The sequence below is a fragment of the Lytechinus variegatus genome, chromosome 2 (genome assembly GCF_018143015.1).
Source record: "Lytechinus variegatus isolate NC3 chromosome 2, Lvar_3.0, whole genome shotgun sequence".
Lineage (NCBI taxonomy): Eukaryota > Metazoa > Echinodermata > Echinoidea > Temnopleuroida > Toxopneustidae > Lytechinus > Lytechinus variegatus.
The window spans coordinates 55,080,742-55,105,503 of NC_054741.1; the positions used below are offsets into that span (position 1 = coordinate 55,080,742).

The 24,762-nt window shown below is 36.7% G+C and overlaps 1 protein-coding gene across 1 annotated transcript in view; it reads left to right on the forward strand.

The window, feature by feature from the left end:
* LOC121408397 (dynein heavy chain 10, axonemal-like) overlaps positions 1 to 24,762 on the forward strand; it is a 62,027-nt gene that overhangs the window by 22,105 nt on the left and 15,160 nt on the right. Inside the window, exons 26-51 of the mRNA XM_041599869.1 lie at positions 576 to 698; positions 1,308 to 1,541; positions 2,011 to 2,234; positions 2,635 to 2,904; positions 3,513 to 3,696; positions 4,806 to 4,940; positions 5,477 to 5,629; positions 6,379 to 6,567; positions 7,265 to 7,411; positions 8,017 to 8,208; positions 8,907 to 9,025; positions 11,018 to 11,312; positions 11,795 to 12,052; positions 12,427 to 12,693; positions 13,399 to 13,614; positions 16,175 to 16,462; positions 17,253 to 17,444; positions 17,710 to 17,916; positions 18,352 to 18,516; positions 18,875 to 19,004; positions 19,536 to 19,727; positions 20,343 to 20,431; positions 20,751 to 20,993; positions 21,722 to 21,919; positions 23,485 to 23,718; positions 24,378 to 24,475. Coding sequence (XP_041455803.1) covers positions 576 to 698; positions 1,308 to 1,541; positions 2,011 to 2,234; positions 2,635 to 2,904; positions 3,513 to 3,696; positions 4,806 to 4,940; positions 5,477 to 5,629; positions 6,379 to 6,567; positions 7,265 to 7,411; positions 8,017 to 8,208; positions 8,907 to 9,025; positions 11,018 to 11,312; positions 11,795 to 12,052; positions 12,427 to 12,693; positions 13,399 to 13,614; positions 16,175 to 16,462; positions 17,253 to 17,444; positions 17,710 to 17,916; positions 18,352 to 18,516; positions 18,875 to 19,004; positions 19,536 to 19,727; positions 20,343 to 20,431; positions 20,751 to 20,993; positions 21,722 to 21,919; positions 23,485 to 23,718; positions 24,378 to 24,475 — 5,042 coding nt within the window. The remainder of the gene's footprint in view (positions 1 to 575; positions 699 to 1,307; positions 1,542 to 2,010; positions 2,235 to 2,634; positions 2,905 to 3,512; positions 3,697 to 4,805; positions 4,941 to 5,476; positions 5,630 to 6,378; positions 6,568 to 7,264; positions 7,412 to 8,016; positions 8,209 to 8,906; positions 9,026 to 11,017; positions 11,313 to 11,794; positions 12,053 to 12,426; positions 12,694 to 13,398; positions 13,615 to 16,174; positions 16,463 to 17,252; positions 17,445 to 17,709; positions 17,917 to 18,351; positions 18,517 to 18,874; positions 19,005 to 19,535; positions 19,728 to 20,342; positions 20,432 to 20,750; positions 20,994 to 21,721; positions 21,920 to 23,484; positions 23,719 to 24,377; positions 24,476 to 24,762) is intronic.

Sequence of the window (24,762 nt, forward strand, 5' to 3'; positions counted from 1 at the left end):
ATCTCTCAATATTTCAAGAGGGACTAATTTCCTGTGTGCCTGAAGTAATGTCCCATTTTCTCACTAACGTGCAACAGTGTGCAAAATAGTTTTATAATGAAAATATGTATTGTGCAGAAATTCCTTGACCCACTTACATTTTGATAACCTTTTTGTAAAAATATTGTGTTGAATATTTCTAAATATTGGGTATGGTTGCATCGTTACAGTAAAAATATGTGATTATCTTTGTGGAATTAAACATATAAATTCCTTCATACCATGAATGCTACCTGTCATAGAGTAAATATAAGGTCTTTATTGTGGCAAAGGCATTGTGATTTTTTATCTTCCTTACATATTTATGTAATGAAATAAGTAAAAGGAATTCTATGTGTTTTCATTATCAATATCAATCACCTTACCTTACATATCTGCATTATTTATATATTAGAGTCCCACAAGAAACCACTCATATTTTTTTGTATGTGTGGAATAATGCTGTTTTCAAGTCAGCATGGCAGTGTCATTTTAAGTTTAATTTTTGTTCAAGGAAGGTTGATACTGATCTAATTCTGATTGTTTTTCACCACTAGGTTTGGCTGGTAGTACAGCGTAAGTGGATGTACCTGGAGAGTATCTTCATCGGTGGCGACATCAGATCACAGCTTCCAGAGGAGGCTAAGAAGTTTGATGCCATCGACAAGACCTTCAAGAAGGTATATAAACCAGTCATGTCATTCAGTCATTCATAGTGATCATGATTCTACTAATAATTATAGTTGGTGGTTTTATAGTGCATACTACATAGCAAGATAGTATGTCATTTTGTGCATGAAGGAAGAAAATTGAAACATGGTAAAGTGAATTAGAAGGAAGGAAGTAAATATGAAATTAGGCACTGAAATAGGGCATTATGCTCTCATCAGAAGGTAAACATTAAAAAAATGTTTTAACTCAACTAAATGATATAATCAAATATAATCTCTTGTTGGTTTAGGAAACTTCCATGTTCCTAGACATCAGAATGTGTTTAAAAACACAATCTAAATCAGATTAAAAAAAAAAAAATTCTGAATCAGAGCTTTAATATGGATGGGAACATAACACACAAAGAATATGTGGATTATACTTACTCTTCTGTACTTATTTTTTTTTCATATGAAGATAGAATTAGTCCACACTATTCAGCTCTTTCACCACTCTACTGAACATATGGGAAATTTGCATTTCAACTTGTCAACAGGCATAATTATGTTACATAAAGGATTACAAGATGTATGTTCTGTCCATAGATTTAGAGATTATAATTTTCTCCCCATTTGTAGATCATGCATGATACCGTGGCGAATCCAAAGATCAAGGATGCCTGCCACGCCCCAAACCGTCTTCAGGATCTTGAGATGATTAGCACCGGTCTGGAGAAGTGTCAGAAGAGTCTCAACGACTACCTAGACTCCAAGAGAAATGCCTTCCCACGGTTCTTCTTCATCTCTGACGATGAGTTGCTGTCTATCCTCGGAAGCAGTGAGCCTACCTGTGTGCAAGAACATATGATAAAGGTGACATTCAGGATAGGGTTCCATGAATTGACTTCTTAGTGTTATTGACTATTAAGTTCTATAACTAAAATCCTTATAAATGATTAATTTGTCAGGAAATTTGCTTGTAAAAAACTTTGACAAGACGCCTCATAAAACATTCCCTTGGTATAGTTTGTATGGGAACCCATATTTTTTAGGGGAGATTTTGAAAGTCCTGTTTTAAAGGTATTCTGTAATTTGTAAGCTTCACTTGATTTTTGTTTTAGTCTGGTAATATTTTATGAAGATATGAATTTTACTGCTTGTAAGTGTTAGTTGCATGCTGTATTTGATGCATTACTGCATTGGTAAGCTCATGTTGTTATCCAGAGGGAGGGGGTGGGTATTGTGACATGCCCATTATGGTTCTGTATACCATGTTTAAGATAAATGAGGGACCCAATATCGAGAGAAAATTGTATCATTACAACCCCCTTCCTTTCATCAGATGTTTGACAACATTGCCTCGCTGAAATTCCAAGAGGGTAACAACAAGGAGACGGTTGCCTTGGCGATGGTATCAGCAGAAGGAGAGATGATGAACTACAGACAGGTTGTAACAGCCGAAGGCAGGGTGGAGGACTGGATGACGTGTGTCCTGGAAGAGATGAGGAGAACCAATCGACTCATCACCAAAGAAGCCATCTTTACTTACTGTGAAAGCAAATCCAGGTGAGTAATGGTATTTCATCTTTTTGGAGTGTAGTATGAGTTGCACCAAGCTTTGTTGCATAGCGCAGTATGTGTATAGAAACATATGTTTACTCTACAAATTTGACTGTTCACAATTGCTTTATCAAAAAAAATTTTACAGGTCACCGAGTAACATGGAATTTGCATATTAGAAAAAAGAGAAGTAAGGAGTTTATGTTAAGGTTATCATTGATATAAGACAGTCTTGTGCCGTAATGCCCGGCCTTGGTCTTAGGGCCTACTATTTGAATGACTTGGCCTTGGACATTCAGACCTTGACCTTGAGCATATCTTGGCCTTGTTCCTGAGTTTTTAGGCCTTGACTTCAACACTGATGCAAGGTGAAATTATTGTTGAATTTTCATCTTGATTATTCCAGGGTGGAATGGATGTTTCTGTACCAAGGTATGGTTGTCCTGGCCACCAATCAGGTCTGGTGGACGTGGGAGGTCGAAGATGTCTTCCAGAAGGTCAGACAGGGTGACAAGGTTGCCATGAAGACGTACGCCAAGAGGATGCATCAACAGATCGATGACCTTGTCGTCCAGGTCCGATCACCTCTCTCAAAGAATGAAAGGAAGAAGTTCAACACTGTTCTCATCATCGATGTGCATGCCAGAGACATCATCGATGGATTCGTGAGAGACAGGTAATGAATGGATACTCAAGGCAATGATGACATCATCAGCCTGTAAGCCACCACATGCTTTAGGATTGGTCTAAGACCAAAAGTTTTAATAATTATAGTTGATTAGAAGATTAAAACAAAAACAGTCTGCTGTTCAAAATCCTGAATGGCAGTATATGACTACATACTTAAAAATGTATTGTTATTTCATTCCCTTTCATAGGTTTATATGCAAATTCATTTCAAAATGGTTATAGCGTCATCACAATCATATTATTTGTTACAATTTTTAGCAAATTAAGAGATTACTGGAAACAAGGCTTTTATTTCTTTTTTTTAATATTATTTCAATCCAATAGCTATCCTTAGCCTCAAATAATATCAAAAGACTCTATTTGTTAATATTGTAACTTTACAAAACACTTTCTTTGCAATTTGGGTTGTCTCACCTTAATTTCACTTATGAAGGAATAACTTAAACATGTTGATGCCAAATGATTGGTGGTAAAGAATGATAGATTTAATGTAATATCAAATTAGAAGATCAAAGCATTATACTTGAGGGTTAATTGTACAAACAGTAGAATATGTGTATATGTTATTAAGATTCATGATATGTTTTCTTTCAGTATCCTTGATGCCAAGGAATTTGAATGGGAGAGTCAGCTACGATTCTACTGGGATCGTGAGCCCGATGAGCTCAACGTGCGTCAGTGCACGGGAACCTTTGGCTATGGTTATGAATACATGGGACTGAACGGTAGACTGGTGATCACCCCTCTCACAGACAGAATCTATCTTACCCTCACTCAGGTAGGTCATATAAAATTTGTCACCAGTCTTAGGTCCAGATATAGTTAATATACAGTAAAGATTTTTGAAACAGTGCCCTCCATAATCTCGTTCGAGTGCTTAATAAATCTTAACTGAAATAGATTAGAATTCTAGAGCATTTAATCTATATGCTTAGCAATTGTGAATTTATATTAATTACCATTATTTTATCATGTTTAAGAGTTCCATCAGGAATAGTTTCATCCATTAATTATATGGATTCTTCTGTCATTAATTTATCTTTTATAAATATTTTACTCTGCAAATTTTACATATGTGAATCCATCATAATACAATCATGTATAACAAAGATAGAGAATATTTATTGTAGTTGGTACAGTCCCCGGGGAGCCACTTACATTGACGAGTGGATACCATGCGCAACCAAAAAACACGTAAAAAGGATGTCTTTTTCACGATAGGGCACATTATGTACGTAACGTGATAAGGGTGTCAAAAATACAAAAATATTGAAAAAAGGTATCTATTTCGCTAGGAAAGTTACGTGTTTAGGGTCAAATTTGCGGGGAAGATAAAACAAAATTAAAATGTTTTATAAAGAATGTCCTTTTTGCCCCAACACTTCGTGTTTAGAGTCCGACCGAAGGACCCGTGACATAACAATAACATATTCCTGTACTTGTGTAGGGGTTCATTTTAGGGAATACTTGGCAAGAGTATCATTTTGTTCCCAATACTTGTTAAGGGTAGGTTTTCACACGCCAATACTTAAGGGGTGCATTTTCAGAATATGGAAAATATGTGTTTAGGGTGCTTTTCGAAACCCCATGGTCGCGCATGGTATCCACTCGTAAATGGAAGTGGCCCCCGGTACAATCTAGATTGTTCAGAGTATTAGTAGTATGAATATGTCAAATTCAATAATACATATTGAAATGCATGAATAACAACAAAATGTCAGAGCGGTTTTCTGTTTTCATATCCGTGACAGATTTTCACAACTTTTCCATAACTTCCATAATTCAATATTACCTGCAGGTATTGCATTTAAAAGACTCCAGTGAAATTATTGTATTGATATTTATTGAAAACACTCTCAATGTGTTTTTTGTTTTGTGTGTGAATAGGCCCTGTCTATGCAACTTGGTGGTGCCCCAGCTGGTCCTGCCGGTACTGGTAAGACAGAGACTACCAAGGATCTGGCCAAGGCTCTAGGTCTTCTCTGCGTCGTCACCAACTGTGGTGAGGGCATGGATTACAAGGTCAGTCATCACTTTAATACTCTTTTTATACAATGAATATTCTTCAGGTGTCCTGGGGTGCTTTGCAGAAAGGATGAAGTTTTTTTCTGTGTGTGTGTGTGTTTTCCATTTACACAGTATAACTTTGAACAGTATTCACTTCGTGAATCAAAAGTTTAAAGGCCATGATTAACATTGTTTTAACCTTAAACAATCTATGCTGTAGGATTCTATTAGTGTATGTGATGTTGTACAAATGAGCCCTGAAGAAATTTCACCTGAAATTATTGTTTAGTGCTTCAAAATAGTGAAAGAAAAGAAATGAAATGTAAATATATATACTACATATTTGGAATCCCCAGCTTTGAAATCAAATGATGCTTTTTCTGTCACAGATATCTTGATAATGTCTGCACAATTACATACATTTTTTTCTTTCTGGATGATTTTTTATCCACATGAACAAACACAACACACATTAAAGTGAAGGAATTTTGTTAAAAACAAGATCATTTTATTGTTAATCATTAATGGAATGAAATTGTTTTTCTTTGCAGGCTGTTGGTAAGATCTTCTCTGGTCTAGCCCAGTGCGGTGCCTGGGGTTGTTTTGATGAGTTCAACCGTATTGATGTCTCTGTACTCTCCGTCATCTCATCTCAGATTCAAACTATTAGGAATGCTCTCATCCATAACCTCAAGAGGTTCCAGGTAAAAAGAATGATTGTTAACTACAAAACTAGCTGTTCAATTAGCCATAATTCTATTTAGATCACTCACATCTTTTAAGAATTCTTCCACAGTATGGCGAAATACTACAACCCTTCAATAAATGAGTCCCCAAAAATGGGGCGACTTTTAAGCACACACCCAGAAGGAAGTCATATAGTCGTGTCATTGCAGGAACACCCTTATTCGCACGCATAAGGGGCATTGCGTAAGGGCGTTTCTGTTCCAGCGAGGTGCGTTTCTACACCGACACGACAATGTATTCCTATCAAGGACAAGCTAATGAAACTAACGTTGGATGCAGAAAGAAGCTTTCTTAAAAATTACTGTTGATTTACATGTGTGAGAAATCGTAGGGCAGACTTGGGTGCTGCTACTTTTATCAATTGCTCCTGGTCGTGGTGAAACCAGTGTTGAGATAAAGAAATTTATATCATTGATGATATTAATCTGCAGAATGGATTGGTTCAAATCACATTCATTCAAAGCATGACCATTTCCTTCAGGGCTGCTACCTTTAGGAAAATAATCTACAAGACCCTCTCTTGGCCATACATACTGTTTACTTCATACCATTTTTGCCTCCTCTGCTCAATGATAAATGAATTAGAGCAGATATGTAGTAATTTATCAAGAGTGATATGAAGGGTTGTGTTCGGAAGTCTATATATATCTCACTTTAAAACAGTGTTGCAATGACTAATTTGTGTGATCAAAATCTTTTTGTACAGTTTGAAGGAATGGAGATTGCAATGGACAATCGTATGGGTATCTTCATCACCATGAACCCTGGTTACGCTGGTCGCACTGAGCTTCCTGAGAGCGTGAAGGCCCTCTTCAGACCGGTGGTGGTTATTGTTCCTGATCTTCAGCAGATCTGTGAGATCATGTTGTTCTCTGAAGGTTTCCTCATGGCCAAGGTACGTATTATTCACTTCTATCAGAGATAGAAATAATACTAGAAATACTGGTATGTCTGGAACTAAGAAACAGGATTAGTCATGAAAGTTGTCAGCACTGAAAAAAATGTCAGCTTTGACAATTCAGTGAAATCCTTGCTTTTGATTGGGTAAGAAGTACTAGAGGCCGTTTCATACTGTTCGTAAGTTAAGAGCAACTTTAAGAACGACGGGTGGTCCTTTCTTGTGGTAAATGATATTCACCATTAAATGTCTGTTGGTGATTATTTAGCAGGAGAGAAAGGATCACCAGTCATTCTTAAAGTTGCTCTTAAGTTACGAACTGCTTTATGAATCACCCACCATCTCTGTGACTGTTGCTATGGTAACTGTCAGAGAACTTGTTAGTGCTGACACTAAATGGTGCCGTGAGCCATGCACTACTGGCAGAGAGGTGCGATAGATTCACTTCAAACTCAAACTGCAATTGATCTCAGTTCAATAAAGTTAAGAAATAGGATTTTTATGTTTTAACTACATATACAGCTGTATATTGATAGGAAAGAATCTTATGCATCTCTCAGTATGACTGTAAGTTACTAGATTCTTGTACTGAGATGCCCTTTGAGTCAGAATATGTCGAATATGTAAATCGTCAAGCATGCTTAGAATTTGGGGAAAACAACTTTAACTAACCTTCCGATCTTTGATTTTACAGGTGCTAGCTAAGAAGATGACTGTGCTGTACAAACTTGCCAAGGAGCAGCTTTCCAAGCAGTACCATTATGACTTTGGTTTGAGAGCTCTCAAGTCGGTCCTTGTCATGGCTGGTGAACTCAAGAGAGGCTCTGCAGAATTGCCAGAGGTAAACCTGACCTGTCTGATTGTTTGATTATTGAACCTCAGTTTTCTGGATGTTTGCTACCAGCCCAGTCACTGGTACAAAGATTGTTAGTGTTTAAACATATTTCTTTCCTTATTTTGATGGTAAATCTTTTTTTTTTTTTTTCCTATCAGACACAACTTTTAGACTTAGTATAAAAATATGGAATTTGACTAAAATGCATTGAATGCGGAGATAATAGTCCACATGTACAGCTGTTTAAACATGTTTGCTTCATATTTCTGTCAAATGAATGAATTATTTTCATGTTTTGGATAAAGTCTTCCTATGAAAGAAATTCAAAAAATGTCTTAATGATTCTTTGTATAAGGTAGCGGTAGTACATCCAGAAATGTGTGAGTACTGGGGTAATGGATAAAGAATTGATGGAAAGTAACTTTGCATGCAACCCATTGCTGTATTTCAGTGCATGTTTCAATAATCGTTAGATGTCTAAAAAAAAAAAGATGAAAAAAAATGCCAAATGGCAAGTGAAGGACGTACCTTGGAATGAAAGTGTCCAAGAAATTTGAACACCCGAGGATGTCTAGTTCTCTAACCATACCTTCTCTCATTCCTCCCATCAGGATGTTGTGTTGATGAGAGCCCTCCGTGACATGAACCTTCCCAAGTTTGTCTTTGAGGATGTTCCTCTGTTCTTGGGTCTCATCTCTGATCTCTTCCCCGGTCTAGACTGTCCTCGGGTCAGGTATCCTAACTTCAATGATGCAGTGGAACAGGTCCTTGAGGAGAACAACTACATCCTGCTTGATCACCAGGTATGCAATACAGATAACTTGGTCATTTGTATCATTCTATGAATTGAAGACAGTAAAGCATTTACACGATTTGCACCTTACTTAGATATTGGGAATAGCCTGGATATAAGTCATACCCCATGTCAACATTTGCTTGACACAGTAGATTATTATCTAATTAGAATAATCAAATTACAAAAGCAATAGGAAGTATGGCCATGATTTTTAATAATTCAATATAAGTCATACCCCATGTTAACATTTGCTTGACACTTACAGTAGATTATTATCTAATTAGATTAATCAAATTACAAAAGCAATAGAAAGTATGGCCATGATGTTTAAAAATTCAGTTGTATGTTTTATAGTGCGTACTTAATCAATTAATCCTCGTGCTCAATTTTGGGACCTCTTAACATCAAATGCCCATCATTTTGCAAGTTTTTATATTTTTGATAAATTTTACCAACACTCTTGATCAATGTTGATGCTGTAGTCCATGTCTCTGTTTCACAAAGGCTTGTAATCCGTTGCAATTATCAAACAAGGATTCTGGTTGGATGATGATATGTATGATAAAAAAAAATATGTGCACGTATTTATGTAATATTTGATTTTCCATTTGAACTTGATAGCAATTTTGGGGTTAGAGCCCAGTTATAGAAAGCAAAATTGATCGGTCATGACCAAGTAATAATTTACTGTGATCTTTGTTGCAGGTCGACAAGGTAGTCCAGATGTATGAGACCATGCTGACCCGTCATACCACTATGGTGGTTGGGCCTACAGGAGGAGGCAAGACTGTGGTCATCAACACCCTCTGTCAGTCTCAGACCAAGTAAGTGATTTGTACTTTATTGGTGTTTCTCTGGCAAATAGATGAGGGTTGGTGGTGCGATGTTTCAAGCAGTGAATTCCATTTGTGATTTGCGCCATTTTCAGCATCATAATGATTTGTCTGTGTGTCATCGTGTAATTATGCCTTTCTTAAGTCAGAATGGTATAATGAGGCAGGGAAAAAAGAACACTTTGGAAAATATTAAGAATTGTATGACCTGATTAAATTATCTGTAATCTATGAACATTTTGAGACAACCTTGTGTTTCATGTGGCATTGAAAAAGTAAATGTGTGAATTTGTTTTGTGTCTGTTTTATTAGGTGGTCTGTCTGTGACAGATCACCTCTTAATTTCGTCAGAATTTTCTTATTATTATTTATTTTTACGGATTTTCTTGTCGCCAAGTTATCTCAAAATCGACTTGATCAATTTCATTGAATTTCATGTCATTTATAGGATCTGTCATGGACACGTGCAGTGAAGCTTTTCAAGGTCATCAGGTCATGATGACGTCATCTAGGCGCCATTTTGTAAAATCACATTATCAATCATATCTCCATTATCAATTATCAAAAATCAATTAAATTAACATCACATCAACTTCAGGTCAAAGGTCATCAGGTCATGTCATCAAAGGTCACCTGGAGGTCACGACGCGTGCGTACGCGCGCGTCAAAATTTCAAAATGCTCAAAATCACTTTTTGACCAAACGAGAGTACGTTTCAGGTCATTTTAAGCATTTCAAAAATTTGCGCGCGCGCACGTATGCGCGCGCGTTTCCGCGCGTTACGCCTTAACGCAACGCAGAAACACCGTTTTTTTTACATCTTTGCATTGATAATAAAATTTTGAACAATTTGATACCTTGATCAACCTTCTACGACCATTAATAACGAAATTAACACCCGTTAAAGTTTGCAGCACGTGTGCGCGCGAGCTCTCACTATAGGCCATATATGGGCAAAAACATGCCTATTGAAAATTCACTGTAGCTCTTTAAATAGTCCATTGACCCCCAATTTTTTTTTCATATATCGATAGAGTATGAGTTGTAGATTTGATTTCATGTCACCATTGTCCCTAAATTATATCGTGACGTCATCAAAATGGCGCCTAAACTAAAAATTTCATTTTTTCAAAAATGACGTCATCAAATTTATGCAAATTTGGTTGTAACTTCTCGAATATAGATCGTTTTTCGCCTAGATTTCGATATGTTGTAGTTTAGAATGTACTCTTTCTCGTCAGTAGTCATAAATTTTCGTTTTGAGAAACGCATCATTGCGTAAAACAGCGATGAAAAGAGGCATGTCATTTTTCCTCATTTTGCGTGTAATCTCTATGGGACATGACTTTTTCTAAAAACTAGATTCGACATTCCGCTATTTCGTGAGCCATATCTCCATTGTTTCTTGTCAGTTTTCCCTGAGCTTTAAGTATGTTGTAGCTGAGATTCTTAGCTTTCGGAAGTGTGCCCTCCATTTTTTGATCAGATGCCGGGATCATGCCCGTATTTCGCTTGCAAAATTTGAATTGTAATTCTCAAAATTGCTTACGTGTAATCTCTATGGGGAATATCGTGGCTCAATGGATAACGCATTTGACGTGTTGGTCCGTGTTGCTGACGTGTTGGTCCGTGTTGCTGACGTGTTGGTCCGTGTAGCTGACGTGTAGGTCCGTGTTGCTGACGTGTTGGTCCGTGTTGCTGACGTGTTGGTCCGTGTAGCTGACGTGTAGGTCCGTGTTGCTGACGTGTTGACTACGTGCTCTGCCGGCATGATCCGTGTAGATCCGTGTGAAGCTGCCGTGTTGATGCCGTGTTCAGTCATCTGGGGCAAAACTATCCCGGATCATGCCGGCATTGCCGTGTTGATCCGTGAAGATCTGTGTCTACAAATCATGATGGCGAGAATAAAGACAGACCACCTAATTCGTCCGCATGAGGAATTAAATTCTAGTTAAGATTTATTTTGTTGTATTCTTATATCAGGCTAGGAATCCACACCAAACTGTACGTGATGAACCCCAAGGCCATGAGTGTGATAGAACTCTATGGTATCCTGGACCCAGTCACCCGTGACTGGACCGACGGTCTCCTCTCCAACATCTTCCGTGAGATCAACAGACCCACGGACAAGAACGAGCGCAAGTATATCCTCTTTGATGGTGACGTAGATGCTCTTTGGGTGGAGAACATGAACTCTGTGATGGACGACAACAGGCTCCTGACACTTGCCAACGGAGAGAGAATCCGCCTTCAGAAGCATTGTGCTTTGCTCTTTGAGGTCAGTTTAGACTGTAAAAGTATCTTCTTCCACATAACTATATCTTCCATCATACTTGTGCTCTTTCTGAGCTTTTGTTCACTCCATTTCTTGGCATCTTTTCCTAGTTTAATGTGTGTTTCCTACTTCCTTTCTTCCTGTTACTCTTTCCTCCTACTTATTTCTAACTTGACTTGTGGCAGGAGGTATTTCCAACGCTATGTGAACAACCTCATTTTGTGTTCCCCTTCATCAAATTGTATCAATTGGTATGATCACATGTCTTGGGTTGACTGAAAGAGCTACAGTTTTTGCCAAGGACAATTCATCTAAAGGAATATCAAATAATGTAATGTTTATTGAGAGTGAAAATAATGTATCAGAAGATTTATAACTGAATTTGAATGGAACCAGTTATCAGATTCATCAAGTAATTGTAATATTGAAGCTGCTTCAGACGGGATGAATAACCAACCATTCACCATCTGATATCCTTGCTGCAGGTTTCCGACCTCCAGTACGCCTCCCCCGCTACCGTCTCCCGCTGTGGTATGGTGTTTGTGGATCCCAAGAACCTTGGCTATCTTCCCTTCTGGCAGCGCTGGGTCAATGCCCGTACTAACAAGGCAGAGCAGCAGGACCTGACCAGGCTGTTTGAGAAGTATGTCCCTGGGTGTCTGGACATGATCCTGGAAGGTATCACCGATGGCAAACAAGGGGAGAAGCTCAAGATGATAGTCCCCCTCACTGCCCTCAACTTGGTGAGTATTTAAGATTGGGTTGTTTCATAGTGCTATTTATATAACTGAACTATAACAAGCAATATAGAGTCGTTCATCATTTAGTGCAAGATCCACTGTAGGTTGAGATAATTCTTAAACCCCTTTCTGTTGAGCCTACATTTTTATCACTAGTTGATTAGCTGGTTAAAAAAGCTGTATAGCCTTCTTACCTATTTTGGGGTCTCTGAAGATTTCTTGAGTAGATTTACTGGACTGAACCACAAATTTTGGAGCAAAGTTCATTTTTGTATGCCCTACATTGGGCCTCCTATTGGTAACGATTTTCAAAACTTTTTTTTTGAAAGCATCTGAATTTTGCATGCATGTCTCCTCTCATCGTTTGATCAACTTAGGTGAACCAACTGAGCCGAATGCTTGATGCCCTCCTGGTCAAGGAACTTGGTGAATCCGATGTCCTGGAGTGTTACTTCCTGGAGGCGTTGTACTGGTCCCTTGGTGCAGCACTCCTTGAGGATGGACGTATCAAGTTTGATAGCTACATCAAGAATGTTGCTTCTATGCCAACTGTCTCTGATGAGAGCGTGGATGCTGGACCTGGGGAGTTACCCGGTGTGCTGGATACGGTCTATCAATACTTCTTTGATAAGCAAAAGAATAAGGTCAGGAAACAACCTAGTTTACAGTACCTAAATGTAGTGCTGGGAAATCCCATGAAATAGTCAATGTTTTTGTATGTCTGGCACCCCTTTTTCCCCATTCTTACTTCACTTCACAATCATTCAAGCCTTGATAATTTGTGGGCATTGCAAGCTGTCATATTAACTATAAAACAGAGACAAAGCATTTCTGGAAAGTCCCAAATATAGGGGGGCAGATGTACATAATCTATGGAGTTTTCTTGCTTCCTTGTCAAATGGTAACAATTGATAAATTAGATTAAACCCAGATATTAATTAAATCAATATCTGCATAGTATGCCTGTGTACATGTATTTTCTCAATTCCCAAAGCTTTGTTTCAATATCTTAACAATTTGTCAGCCACAACAGAATCTATTGTGCCTTTTGACCGTCAGTTTTCCTTGAATGTGGTTTTTAATGTATACATTTTTTCATGCCACCCTGGATATGAATTTCTACACAGGTTCACAGTATTCCTCTTGTTTTCCCATTTAAGTGGAGCTGGTGGTCTAGACTAGTTCCTAAATAGGCTCATGAACAGAAGAAGCATTTGAACAAGATCCTTGCACCTACTATCAAATGGCATATATTAACAATCAATGTCTTATGACGGCACCTTTTTTAACCTATTATGTGGTTTTACTTTTATTGTATATGAGAAGAATTTCGTTCGTCTTTCTTTTAGTGGATTGCCTGGTCCAAGGTTGTACCCAAGTACGTCCATGACCCAGAGAAGCGTTTCAACGAGATTCTTGTACCGACTGTGGACACTGTACGTAACACCTGGGTGTTGGAGCAGATGCTGTCTGTCAAGCAACCGGTCCTGTTTGTCGGAGACACTGGTACTTCCAAAACAGCCACCATCCAAGACTTCCTCAGGAATCTTGATCAAGACAGCCATGTAAGTCCCAAGACCTTTCAATCTTCCTAGTTTTTATAACTGATTCATTGTAAAACCTTTGCATTGGTCTTTTCTGTAACTATATCAATAACCAAGTACATCCTATTTAAATAAAGATTGAATCCCAGGTGTTCTCTTCACAAGTATTTGGTGTAGATTATTTTGTTCCCCCTTTTAGCCCCACCAATCAAAGCAATATTCGGGAACCAACATGTGGTTGGGTTACTTTGGGTTACTTTGATACAAATCATGCAACTCAAACTACTTTTGCATTTGTTATTTAGCGATGCTGACAAACTTTGTCGTAGGCATTTTGTCAGGGATATTCGTCTTGTCTGTGACCTATGTCATGTATTTCCTTTGGGAGAGAGCTGGCGTATTAATACTAAAAGTATATGTGGGCTGTGTAAATATTGAAATTATGGCATTATCTTATTTTACAATTCTAACTTATTTCGTACATGTATGCACTTAACCATCCTACTCATTTCACTTTCTATGTTTATATTTCTACTAATCATTCTTGGCTTTTTTTCCTGTTTATTTTGAATAATGTTGGTTACTTGTAGAAAGAGCCAGAAAATGAGAGTTATGGTCGTCTTAAATTGAAGACAGTGAGTAAAACAATGCTAGCAACAGTATCTGCACTGCTCAATTGAATGGCATTGTATCCATGACCATATTTAATATATTATCAGTCATATTGTATATCAACATATTATTCTATGTATGCACAGTGTAGATAATAGAATATTGTTGTGTATTTGTATTTACTATGGTATTGTGTTATATACTGAGCATATATCACAATATATCATCACAATAGACAATAATAATAATATAGGATATTTGTATATCACAGGTATCCACCTTGGATATAAAAATTGATTGCACATAGATTTTTTATTATTATTACTGTGGCCTGTGTCATATTTGCAGTTTGTAAGCTATGCATGACTTGAGTGTCTTTATTGACTGGAACATGTACCTGTGTTAATTGTGATACACCCAGACTTTTCCGCAGTGTTTTAACAAATTTGGGCTGAATTTCCTATAACAGTGATCAATTTTGTTGACTTTTTATTGAAAGGCTTAAGAACAAGTCAGATCTGCAGCTCATATTTCAAGTTTAGCTGATGGGAATGAAAATGTTTGAGAATCTGATATAGCATTCCAGGAGATGTTCCAGTCGTTTATAAAGTCATAGATACACATAATTGTAAGAAAACCTTTGCAAAAAAAGAGAGACCCCCCCTGGACTTAAGATGATATGCTCACACTTTTGCATTAGTTGTTGTTGATGAACTTTAAATCTTTTTGTTTCTGGTGGGACAAAATAGTATGGGGTAGTAAAAATTCTTATATTAAATATACTCGCTGAGATAAGAGTGTACCACAATTCACCCTTAAATAAATTTGTAGGATCAATGTCATTATAGATCATTCAAATTAAAAGTTACTTGTCAAAATATACTTCTCAAAAGTGTACTTATCAACATTCTGGTATCCACTTTGTGAGTATCACATAACCAAATTATTTTTAGTTATTCTTGTTTCTAAACCATTGATAATGTACCAGATAATGTTCTTTGCAATTAATTTCACACTTCTAGCAGTATACTTAAATATTTTTTTAGCTGATTAGTGCATTTTCAGTATCTTATTTTGTCAGGTTATTCATTTATATATAGATCCTGTAGCTAGAGTGTCTTGCCTTTGTACTTGTTACTTATAGAAGTAGTTTAGATTTAGTCCTTGTATCTTGAAGCCTGTGTACTAGTACACCTTAAGTGAATTCGTCTTATATTCAAACGCATATTGCTGTTAGGGTCATATTATGTATCTCAACCTTTTGACAGCTGCTAAGATACTAGCAAAATCAAATCAGTGATAACAACTATTTCCTTTTTCATCAATACCTTCCCATTCTATCAACATAAAAAATTGAATCTCCCATTCAATTTCTAACCATACAAATCCCCCATTTAATGCATTTTACATTTACATGAAAAGACTAACAACAAAATATTACAATCATACTGATTCATATTCTTAGAAAGAATATTCAAATATGATATGGGTGATGAAAAGGGTTGATGTAATAATGTGTAATAGGTAAACACATCCACAACCAGATTTTCTTCCAAATAATTTGTTCTGATTAACATTTTAGCCCATTCACCATTATGTAAGAAATCCAGTTAGGTTATATACGCATTTTGTCTAATATCCACTTGGACTAACATCATTTAGTCTATATGGTTTGAAGAACTGTTTAGAAATCAAGTTTTATGTTTAAAAGTGCTTACTATTTAGTAGATAAAATGGAAATTAGAACTTGAAGATGATGTGAATATAAACCCAAAGTCACACTTGTTGCCAGAGAAACTGTCTGAATATTAAGCAACTTTAACATCATATTTTGTTTTCTTGTTAATTCATACATTCAAATTTGCCTTCCTCCATCAGACTGTAATACTGAGTAATAAATGTATGACTCTTCAGTTGAATATCCATGAATCATGATTGTTAATGCTCTGCACACGCCTCTGTTATACAGTTGATCCTGTCCATCAACTTCTCGTCTCGGACCACCTCCATGGACGTCCAACGCAACCTGGAAGCCAACGTTGAGAAGCGTACCAAGGACACGTACGGACCGCCACCGGGCCGCCGTCTCCTGGTTTTCATGGATGACATGAACATGCCACAGGTGGACGAGTACGGTACCCAACAGCCCATCGCTCTCCTCAAACTGCTCCTGGAGAAAGGGGGTATGTACGACAGAGGAAAGGATCTCATCCTGAAGTACATCAGGGACATCGGTTTCTTGGCTTCTATGGGAAAGGTAAGAATGATATGAATAATATTGTCTGCATTCTTTCATCTTGAAGGATGATGATGTGGTGCTAGGTGGTGATGGAGTTGCACTTTATTGAGTGGCTGTAGAGTCCTTCCCTGGACTGGCAGTCTCTGGAGCACTTTGTACAGATGAAGGAAGTTGGCGCTGAATGAAATTGAAATGATCCTGTTAGAAATGATAGAAAAAGTTTGATTTGCTCTATACAGTGTTTATGCTACTTCTTTCTCAATCAACTGGATGAAAAGTATTGAGGGAAGAGATACAACAACTTATCAAAATGTATTTTTATTAATACCACGTTTTATGCAGTCAGATCCTCATTGTTAGCTAGATTATCCATTCTTTAAATATTTTTTAAATTCGTAGTTACCATTTACAATGATTAATTTCTATCGGTAAATTGCTTGTATCTAGGTTTCTAGTCTGTATACCTGTAGTACATTTTGAATAGTTAGTCCTATGGTCTAAAATAGACATCTTTTCCTACCTGTTTTGAATTGTATTCATTTTTGTGTAATGAAATGGTGGGGGGAAAGTTTGTTATATCTTTTATTGTCTGGGTTTTCTGTTAATGATATATCTGTAAAGTGCATTGAGACATAGTTTTGATGTGATAAGCAGTATATAATATAGAACATAATATTAATCGGACCTGAACTACCCTATGTTCCTTGTAAGACTTGTTGCCATTGTTTATGACTGTTTTATTTTCTGTTATCTAGCTGCAATCTGACTCCATTATTAATCATTATCGTAACTCTTTCCTACCCACCAGGCTGGCGGAGGAAGGAACGAGGTCGATCCTCGTTTCATCTCTCTCTTCTGCTCTTTCAACATTACCTTCCCTTCGGAGGAAACCCTGAATCACATCTATTCATCCATCTTAGCCGGCCATCTCCAACCTTTTGATGAAAGCATCCAGAAACTTGCCCCCAAGATCACTCAGGCGACCCTTGACCTCTACAAGGTATGTAATCAACATTGTCTTGTGTTAGCTCTTAACATCAGAGGGGATAGTTGAAATAATTCTAAAGTCATGAAACATTAAATTTGTTAATTATTTGTATTGGTATTGTACATTTTTGAGGAATATTTGTTGAAAGTGAAAGTGCAAAATGTTAAATTCTTCAGAATCATGTATCCAAGCATCACAAAGTTAGTCTCATAAGATGGCTTGGATGAATAAATTAAATTAATTGTGTATCTTTTTTTAAATCTTCTTTTCACATTAGGTGATTGTTGTGGATCTGCCTCCTACCCCATCCAAGTTCCATTACATCTTTAACCTTCGTGATCTGTCTCGCGTCAGTCAGGGAATGCTACTGACCACCCCTGATCGTTTCTCAGATGCAAAGAGTTTCATCCGTGTGTGGCGTAATGAATGCCTCCGGGTGTTCTATGATCGTCTGATCAACCAGCATGACAAAGACCTTGTGCAGGTAATCCTCAACATTTTATTTGTCAGAGCTTCATCCAATTTCTGGAATAGTTTCCCTTCCTCAATAAGAAACACATCATCTGTTCACCTACCGTATCTAAAGTGAATAATGATGATTGTTTAAAAAATACAAATTATTAATTTTTTTTATCACTTTTATCTACATCGGTCAAAAGACAACAGTGAAAGGAAAATGATATTTCTCTTGTTGCTTTTAATATTTATATGAAAGCAGGGTTGTTATCTTGGGAGCTTCAATGGATATTGTATATCATGTCGTAGTCAAGGTTTTGACAGTCAGAGTTGTAGAAATCACAAAGATGATGTTTTTATGAGCATTGTGATGTATTACTAGTTCCTATCGAACAGTTCTGTTTTGTAAGTGGTAAATTCTTTTCCTTATGATTTATCTGTGTTTTATTGTGTTTTCTGATAGGGTATGATCAAGAATATTCTTGACGAGCATTTCCGTGAACATACTGAGAACGCCATGCGTGAGCCACTCCTGTATGGGGACTATCGCACTGCGCTCGACGGTGGTGAAGCCAGACTCTACGAGGACATACAAGATTACGATGCAGCTAAGGCACTCTTTCAAGAGGTAGACTTCTAGGAAATTTTCTTTCTTTTTTTATAAACCGCCAATTTCATTGCCTATTTTCATCACTTTGTATATGATTTATTGTGAAATGCTTGAGCACTTTGTTGTCTCTGATAGTAAGTGCCACAATAATAAATCTCCTCTATATGAATAAATTCTTTGTCTGCTTTCAGCAACATTTGATAACAATGTTCTATTTGGTTTGTCATAGTTACATATGATTAGGATTTTGTTACATAGTTTCTAAATTTGCATATCGACCTGTATGGATTGTAATGAAAAGAAATCAAGCTTATGGAGCTCTATGGTATGGTATCTTATCATTGAATTAGTTTTTGTTTTTTACTTTTTGCTGTAGATTCTTGAAGAGTACAATGACAGTAATACCCCAATGAATCTGGTTCTCTTTGACGATGCCCTTGACCATTTGACCCGGGTTCATAGGGTCATCAGGATGGATCAAGGTCATGCTCTTCTTGTTGGTGTCGGTAAGCAAAACTCTGCATTTTGCTTCTTGTCTTAGACTCATTCTTAGCCACCTTCTCTCCTCCCTCCCCTGGCCCCCCTTTATATTTCTCTCCTTGTTCTTTTTTTTTTAATTCCCATGTCTCTTTCAAATATTGAGACCAAATAGAATGCATCTGATTGCTCATATATGAGATACACTGAATCACAAATGAAAAAAAAAGAACTTGCAGCTCATTTATATTTACTGGGTGTTAAAATTTTGTATCTTGAATTGTTAAACTCAGAATTAACTGTGTCAAAATATGACAATGGTGGCAACTTCTTATTGTCTGAAAACCAATCCCCTAATTCCTACATGTATGTGGAACTTTTTCTAGGCAAATGAAGGTTGCTACTTACATGTATGTCATAACTCTATAATCAAGCTTTTTCTGATTTCTCATCAAACTCATTTAATTTTGAGATGTGAGATGTTTGATACCCCAGCGATTTTTGCTATTTGGTTGAGTCATATACATACTTATTGATGGTATTTGTGGTTTCACCTATAGGTGGGAGTGGTAAACAGAGTTTGACCAGACTGGCATCCTTCACCGCCGGCTGTGAAGTCTTTGAGATCACCCTGAGCAGGGGCTACGATGAGAGCAACTTCAGGGAAGATCTCAAGATACTCTACAACAAACTTGGCATTGAGAATAAGAAAGTCTCATTCCTCTTCACCGATGCCCATGTCGCACAAGAAGGTAGGTTTATGATGACCCCCCCCTTCACAAATACCTATTCTCCTTACACCATTAGTTTATAAAATGTTGAAGGATTGATTGATGAATCAGAGATACTGACTGTTAGCATAAGAGATTATGCATGCATTTTTTTAATCATTATTTTTCTTCGTACATGGAAACAAAATTATCTCTTGCTTTCTTGCTTTGTAATCAAGAGGTCAAGTGTGAAAGTCCCTCTGGACGGAGCCAAACATTCTTTTTTCAAGGATTCAAATTCACATTTTGGTATTGTTCTTACAGTTGTTAAACAACAGCCGATGTAGAATGACTAGTGACAGATTTCCAAGCTCTTGCTAAAGAATGCTCCCTAGGGAGTGCAGAACGTGCATTCATGCGTGTGCAGGCAAGCAAAAATCTGATGACTTGGGAAATGATATTTCTGAAAAGTTTTAAATACCTCATTCTATATAAAATCGGAATACCTTTCTCATATCAAATTTTTAACTCCACATATTATTGGGAATCTTGTGTCATCTACTTTGAAAAGTATGATTTTCATTTTTATATTCTTATTCTATTGTTTTTAATTGCTTTAAGAATGAATTAATTGTTATTTTATATTTCGACATTTAGGTTTCCTCGAGCTTATTAACAACATGTTGACATCCGGCATGGTGCCAGCTCTGTTTGCTGATGATGAAAAAGAGGCCATAGTTGGACAGGTATGTCAGTTATCTTTTCATAAATCAGCAATCTAACCTTTCTGTTGTACCTGTGATGTATACTGTACAAGTTGCTTTTTTTACATTAAAGCAATAAAAGTATCAGTTATAGAGGTGTCAGAATAATGTAAATAAGAATAAATATACTTACCATGAAAGATGTTATTTGGATTATGCATGATGAACATGTAAATTCCCTCAAACATCATTTTGATATTTTTAGAGTTCACATTTTTCCATTCAATTTATGGTCATTGTCCTGTGAAAATCTGTTATGGCACTTCCTCAAGATTACTGTTTTTTTTTATAATTTCCTTAGATGCGAGATGAAGCGACTAAGCAGGGTGTACCGCCCATCAGGGAAGCCATCTGGCAGTACTTCATCACCAAGAGCATCAACAACCTTCATGTGGTCCTAGCCATGTCTCCTGTAGGGGACACCCTGCGCACCCGCTGTAGGAACTTCCCTGGTCTGGTCAATAACTGCAGCATTGATTGGTTCATGGCATGGCCCAAGCAGGCCTTGGAAGCGGTAGCCACTGTTTTCCTTGGACATGAAGATGTGAGTGATTAGGAAGAATAGAAGATAGAACCTTATGAGGATATTACATTATTATTTAGCTATGAAGCATTTTAAATTCATTTATGTTAATTTGAGGTTAGTGGAGTCCATTTTATCATGTCAGAAAGCAAATGCTTCTTGGTTTCAAATAAACTGGAGGTGATTGGGGTGAAAACAAAGAGAGATTTGTTTTTCCTTATACAAAGACTTCACAACACTGTAATATAGGACAGTGACATTTAAATTGAATTAAACTTTAATGTAACCTAATTGAATGAAAAAATGCAAAACAACAAAAGTGGATATCAGAATAAAAAATAAAAAGAAAACAACCTTCCAAATTTCACGAATGTCATATCTGTAATCCAATAGTGATGCTTTTAACAGTTTGTCTCAGGGAGGCCATTTTTTTTCTTCAGATTTTGTTGGGACGGTACTTTCGGACCATAGTTGATACTTCAGTATGTTGTTAGTAAAAATTATTCCTTTTTAGGGTAATGGGGTGTTGCAAGAAACTTATATTTAATTGTTAATTAAGCATATAACACATAAGTCTCAAATTCAAGTATAGTTTGGCATTGCCAGAAGGTTGATTAGCAAATGAAGAAAAATCAAAGAACTTGTGCTTAATTTTACAACCTATGCTTGATTTGGATCGAAACATGAATTTATTGCAACACAAACTTATTTGTGGATGATCACCTACCAATCTTCTATCTCTTGTACAGGTTAAGAGCATTCCAGATGACAAGCGTACCAGTGTAGTAGACCACGTTGTGTTTGTACACCAGTCTGTCAGCGACTACAGCACACAGTTTGCACTAAAGCTGCGTAGGAACAACTACGTGACACCCAAGAACTACCTTGACTTCATCAATACATACCTCAAGCTGCTTGATGAGAAAGATGAATATATCCTTTCTCAGGTAATATATTGATTTGTTTGAGTATTAGTGGATGAGAGCGAGAATGACGTTAAAACTTCCATGACAAGATTCTTTTGTATTTTTTTATTACTGAAGTTGGTCAAGTTATGAATTTCTTTAAAGGAGAATGAAAGCATTGAAACAAGAAAGCTTGTGTGAAAACAGAAAAATCAAAGAAACAGATCAACAGAAGTTTGAGAAAAATCGGACAAATAATGAGAAAGTTATGAGCATTTGAATATTGCGATCACTATTGCTATGGAGATAGCAAATTGGCAATGCGACAAAGATGTGTGATGTCACTGATGAACAACTCTCCCCATTACTTTAGTATATATTTCACTTGAATTGCCTCTTTTATCACATCAATCCATAGATCATGTGTTCTTTCTACATGAGGGCATGTAATACATATTTTTTAAGAATACATAATGGATAAAGAGTTTGTATCATTGTAAAAAAAAGCAAAAAGAGACATTTTGAGGGTATTTTATAGTCCACCAAAGGGAAAGTTGTTCATCAGTGACATCACACATCCTTGTCGCATTGCCAATAGGAGGATCTCCATAGCATTAGTGATTTCAATATTCAAATGCTCATAACTTTCTCATTATTTGTCCGATTTTTCTCAAACTTTCTTTATTCTTATTCTTTGATTTTTCTGTTTCTACACAAGCCTATTTGTTCCAAAGGTTTCATTCCCCTTTAACTTTTTAATGACAGAGTAATATATAATGTCTCTTGTTATCGTGTAATAACAATAAACAAAGACAAAAGTGTTGTTGGATAGTTTGGAAATTACCTTAAATGAGCAGGCAATTAATACCCTCCCAATATGTAGGGCCTTATGACAAAGATGGATGTTTTCATTGAGGAGAATGAACTTGATACAAAGCTCACAATTGTTCATTCATTGAATAATGTAATTCAATTTGTTGTATCAAATCAATATCAGTTGGTGCGGAGAGCAACAATTAAGCTTTTGACCCCTGCATTTACATCAACTATAGGTGTTGATAAACTATACCAATTACATTATTGTTAACTGAGTATGATCATCCCTATGCCAGCTCCATTTTAAATCTGGTGGGTGTTTCATAAAGCTGTTTGTAAGTTAAGAGCGACTTTAAGAACGACTGGTGATCCTTTCTTGTGGTAAATGATACGCACCATTGGCAAATGTTTAGTGAGTAAGAAAGGATCACCAGTCGTTCTTAAAGTCACTCTTAACTTACGAACAGCTTTATGAAACGGGCCCCGGGTGTTGTGGATGATATGAAAAGTTGTCCCAACGCCTTGCATTCAATACCAAATTTGTAATATGCTTCATCAGGTTATTTATGATAAAACATCAGTTGGTGTTAAGAGCTATGGTTAATTTTATTGCAACAATCATTTACATTACTTCGACACCAGCCTCATTTCAGGTTGGGTGTTGTGGCCGATGCTAATACTGCTCCAAACAACAACACCGGTGTCCAACGCCAAACATCTAATCACCCTATTTAATGTAGGTTATTTCCAATAACCTTTGACACCCTAACCCTGATTCTTTTCTCCTGCAGTGTAAGCGTCTTGAGGGTGGTATGGCCAAGCTTGTAGAGGCCAGCGTCCAGCTGAACGAACTCAACGAGAAGCTGGCTGTTCAGAAGGTAGTCTTGAAGGAAAAGAATGATGCTTGTGAGATTCTCCTGGAGGAAATCACAACCCGTACTGCTCAAGCCACTGAAAAGAAGACATTCGCTGTGGCAAAGGGAAAGGATATTGAGGAGCAGAGTGTTGTTATCAAAGTGGAAAAGGTAAATACACACTTTTTTTTTTTTTGGTTGGCATACAGAATAACTTACTACATGTAATTATCATCCAGGAGAAGGTTTCATTAAACAGATTTTCAGTGAAACTTATAAGCTACTAAAATCTTTGCATCTGATTGGGTCAGAAGAAATTATTCAGTGAAAAATTTATGAAACTCTCCCCAGTTGAAATTGGAAAATGCCACCTACATCTGTGTGTTATGTGCCAAAGTCCAATTTATGAAAATTTTTATTATTTCAAATTTCTAAATTAACAAAAACAAAATAAGATATCACTCATTTCAATGCCATAATTACTATACTTATCCTGTTCAAATGATTTAATTCAGAGCTGTAGTGTCCTCATGTTTAGATGAATAAAATCTGAAAGAGATCACTTTGAAATGTTAACCTGCCCTATATTAACAATCTAAAATAAATGCTTTCAATCACAAATGCTTGATGCAGAAGAATTTTTTCATGAATCTAGAATTGAAAGATACTGATTCGTAAAGGGCAATTCCATAACATAATCAAACCTTTTCTATTTCTGACCAATTTTGTTGAACTAGAAAGCAAAGACAAATTATTTATGGAAGGTCTTGATATACATGCTTGAAGGAATTTCCAATGAATCGATCATGTTGTTTTAATCTCATCTACAGGCTGAAGCTGAAGAGGCTTTGGCTGAAGCCATGCCAGCGCTGGAGGCTGCAAGAGAAGCACTGTCGGATCTCGATAAATCATCCGTTACTGAGATCAGGTTAGTCATCTCATTTCCGTAGCAAAGTTTATAGCAATGAAAATGTAATAAATAGTGTAATGGAGAAAAAGAGAATTTTTAAAATATTTTTTGCAGTATTTGGGGTAAAATTGGAACCCAATCAACCTAAAACAATCCTCTGGTACGCAAATATCAGCAAGTAATCACAAATTCAAGAAGACAGTCTGATGATATTGGTTATTTTGAACAAGATGTGCATGCATGCTTTTTAATTATGATTAAGAAATGTTATGTTTTTGATAGTTTCTATTGTGTTGCAGAGCCCT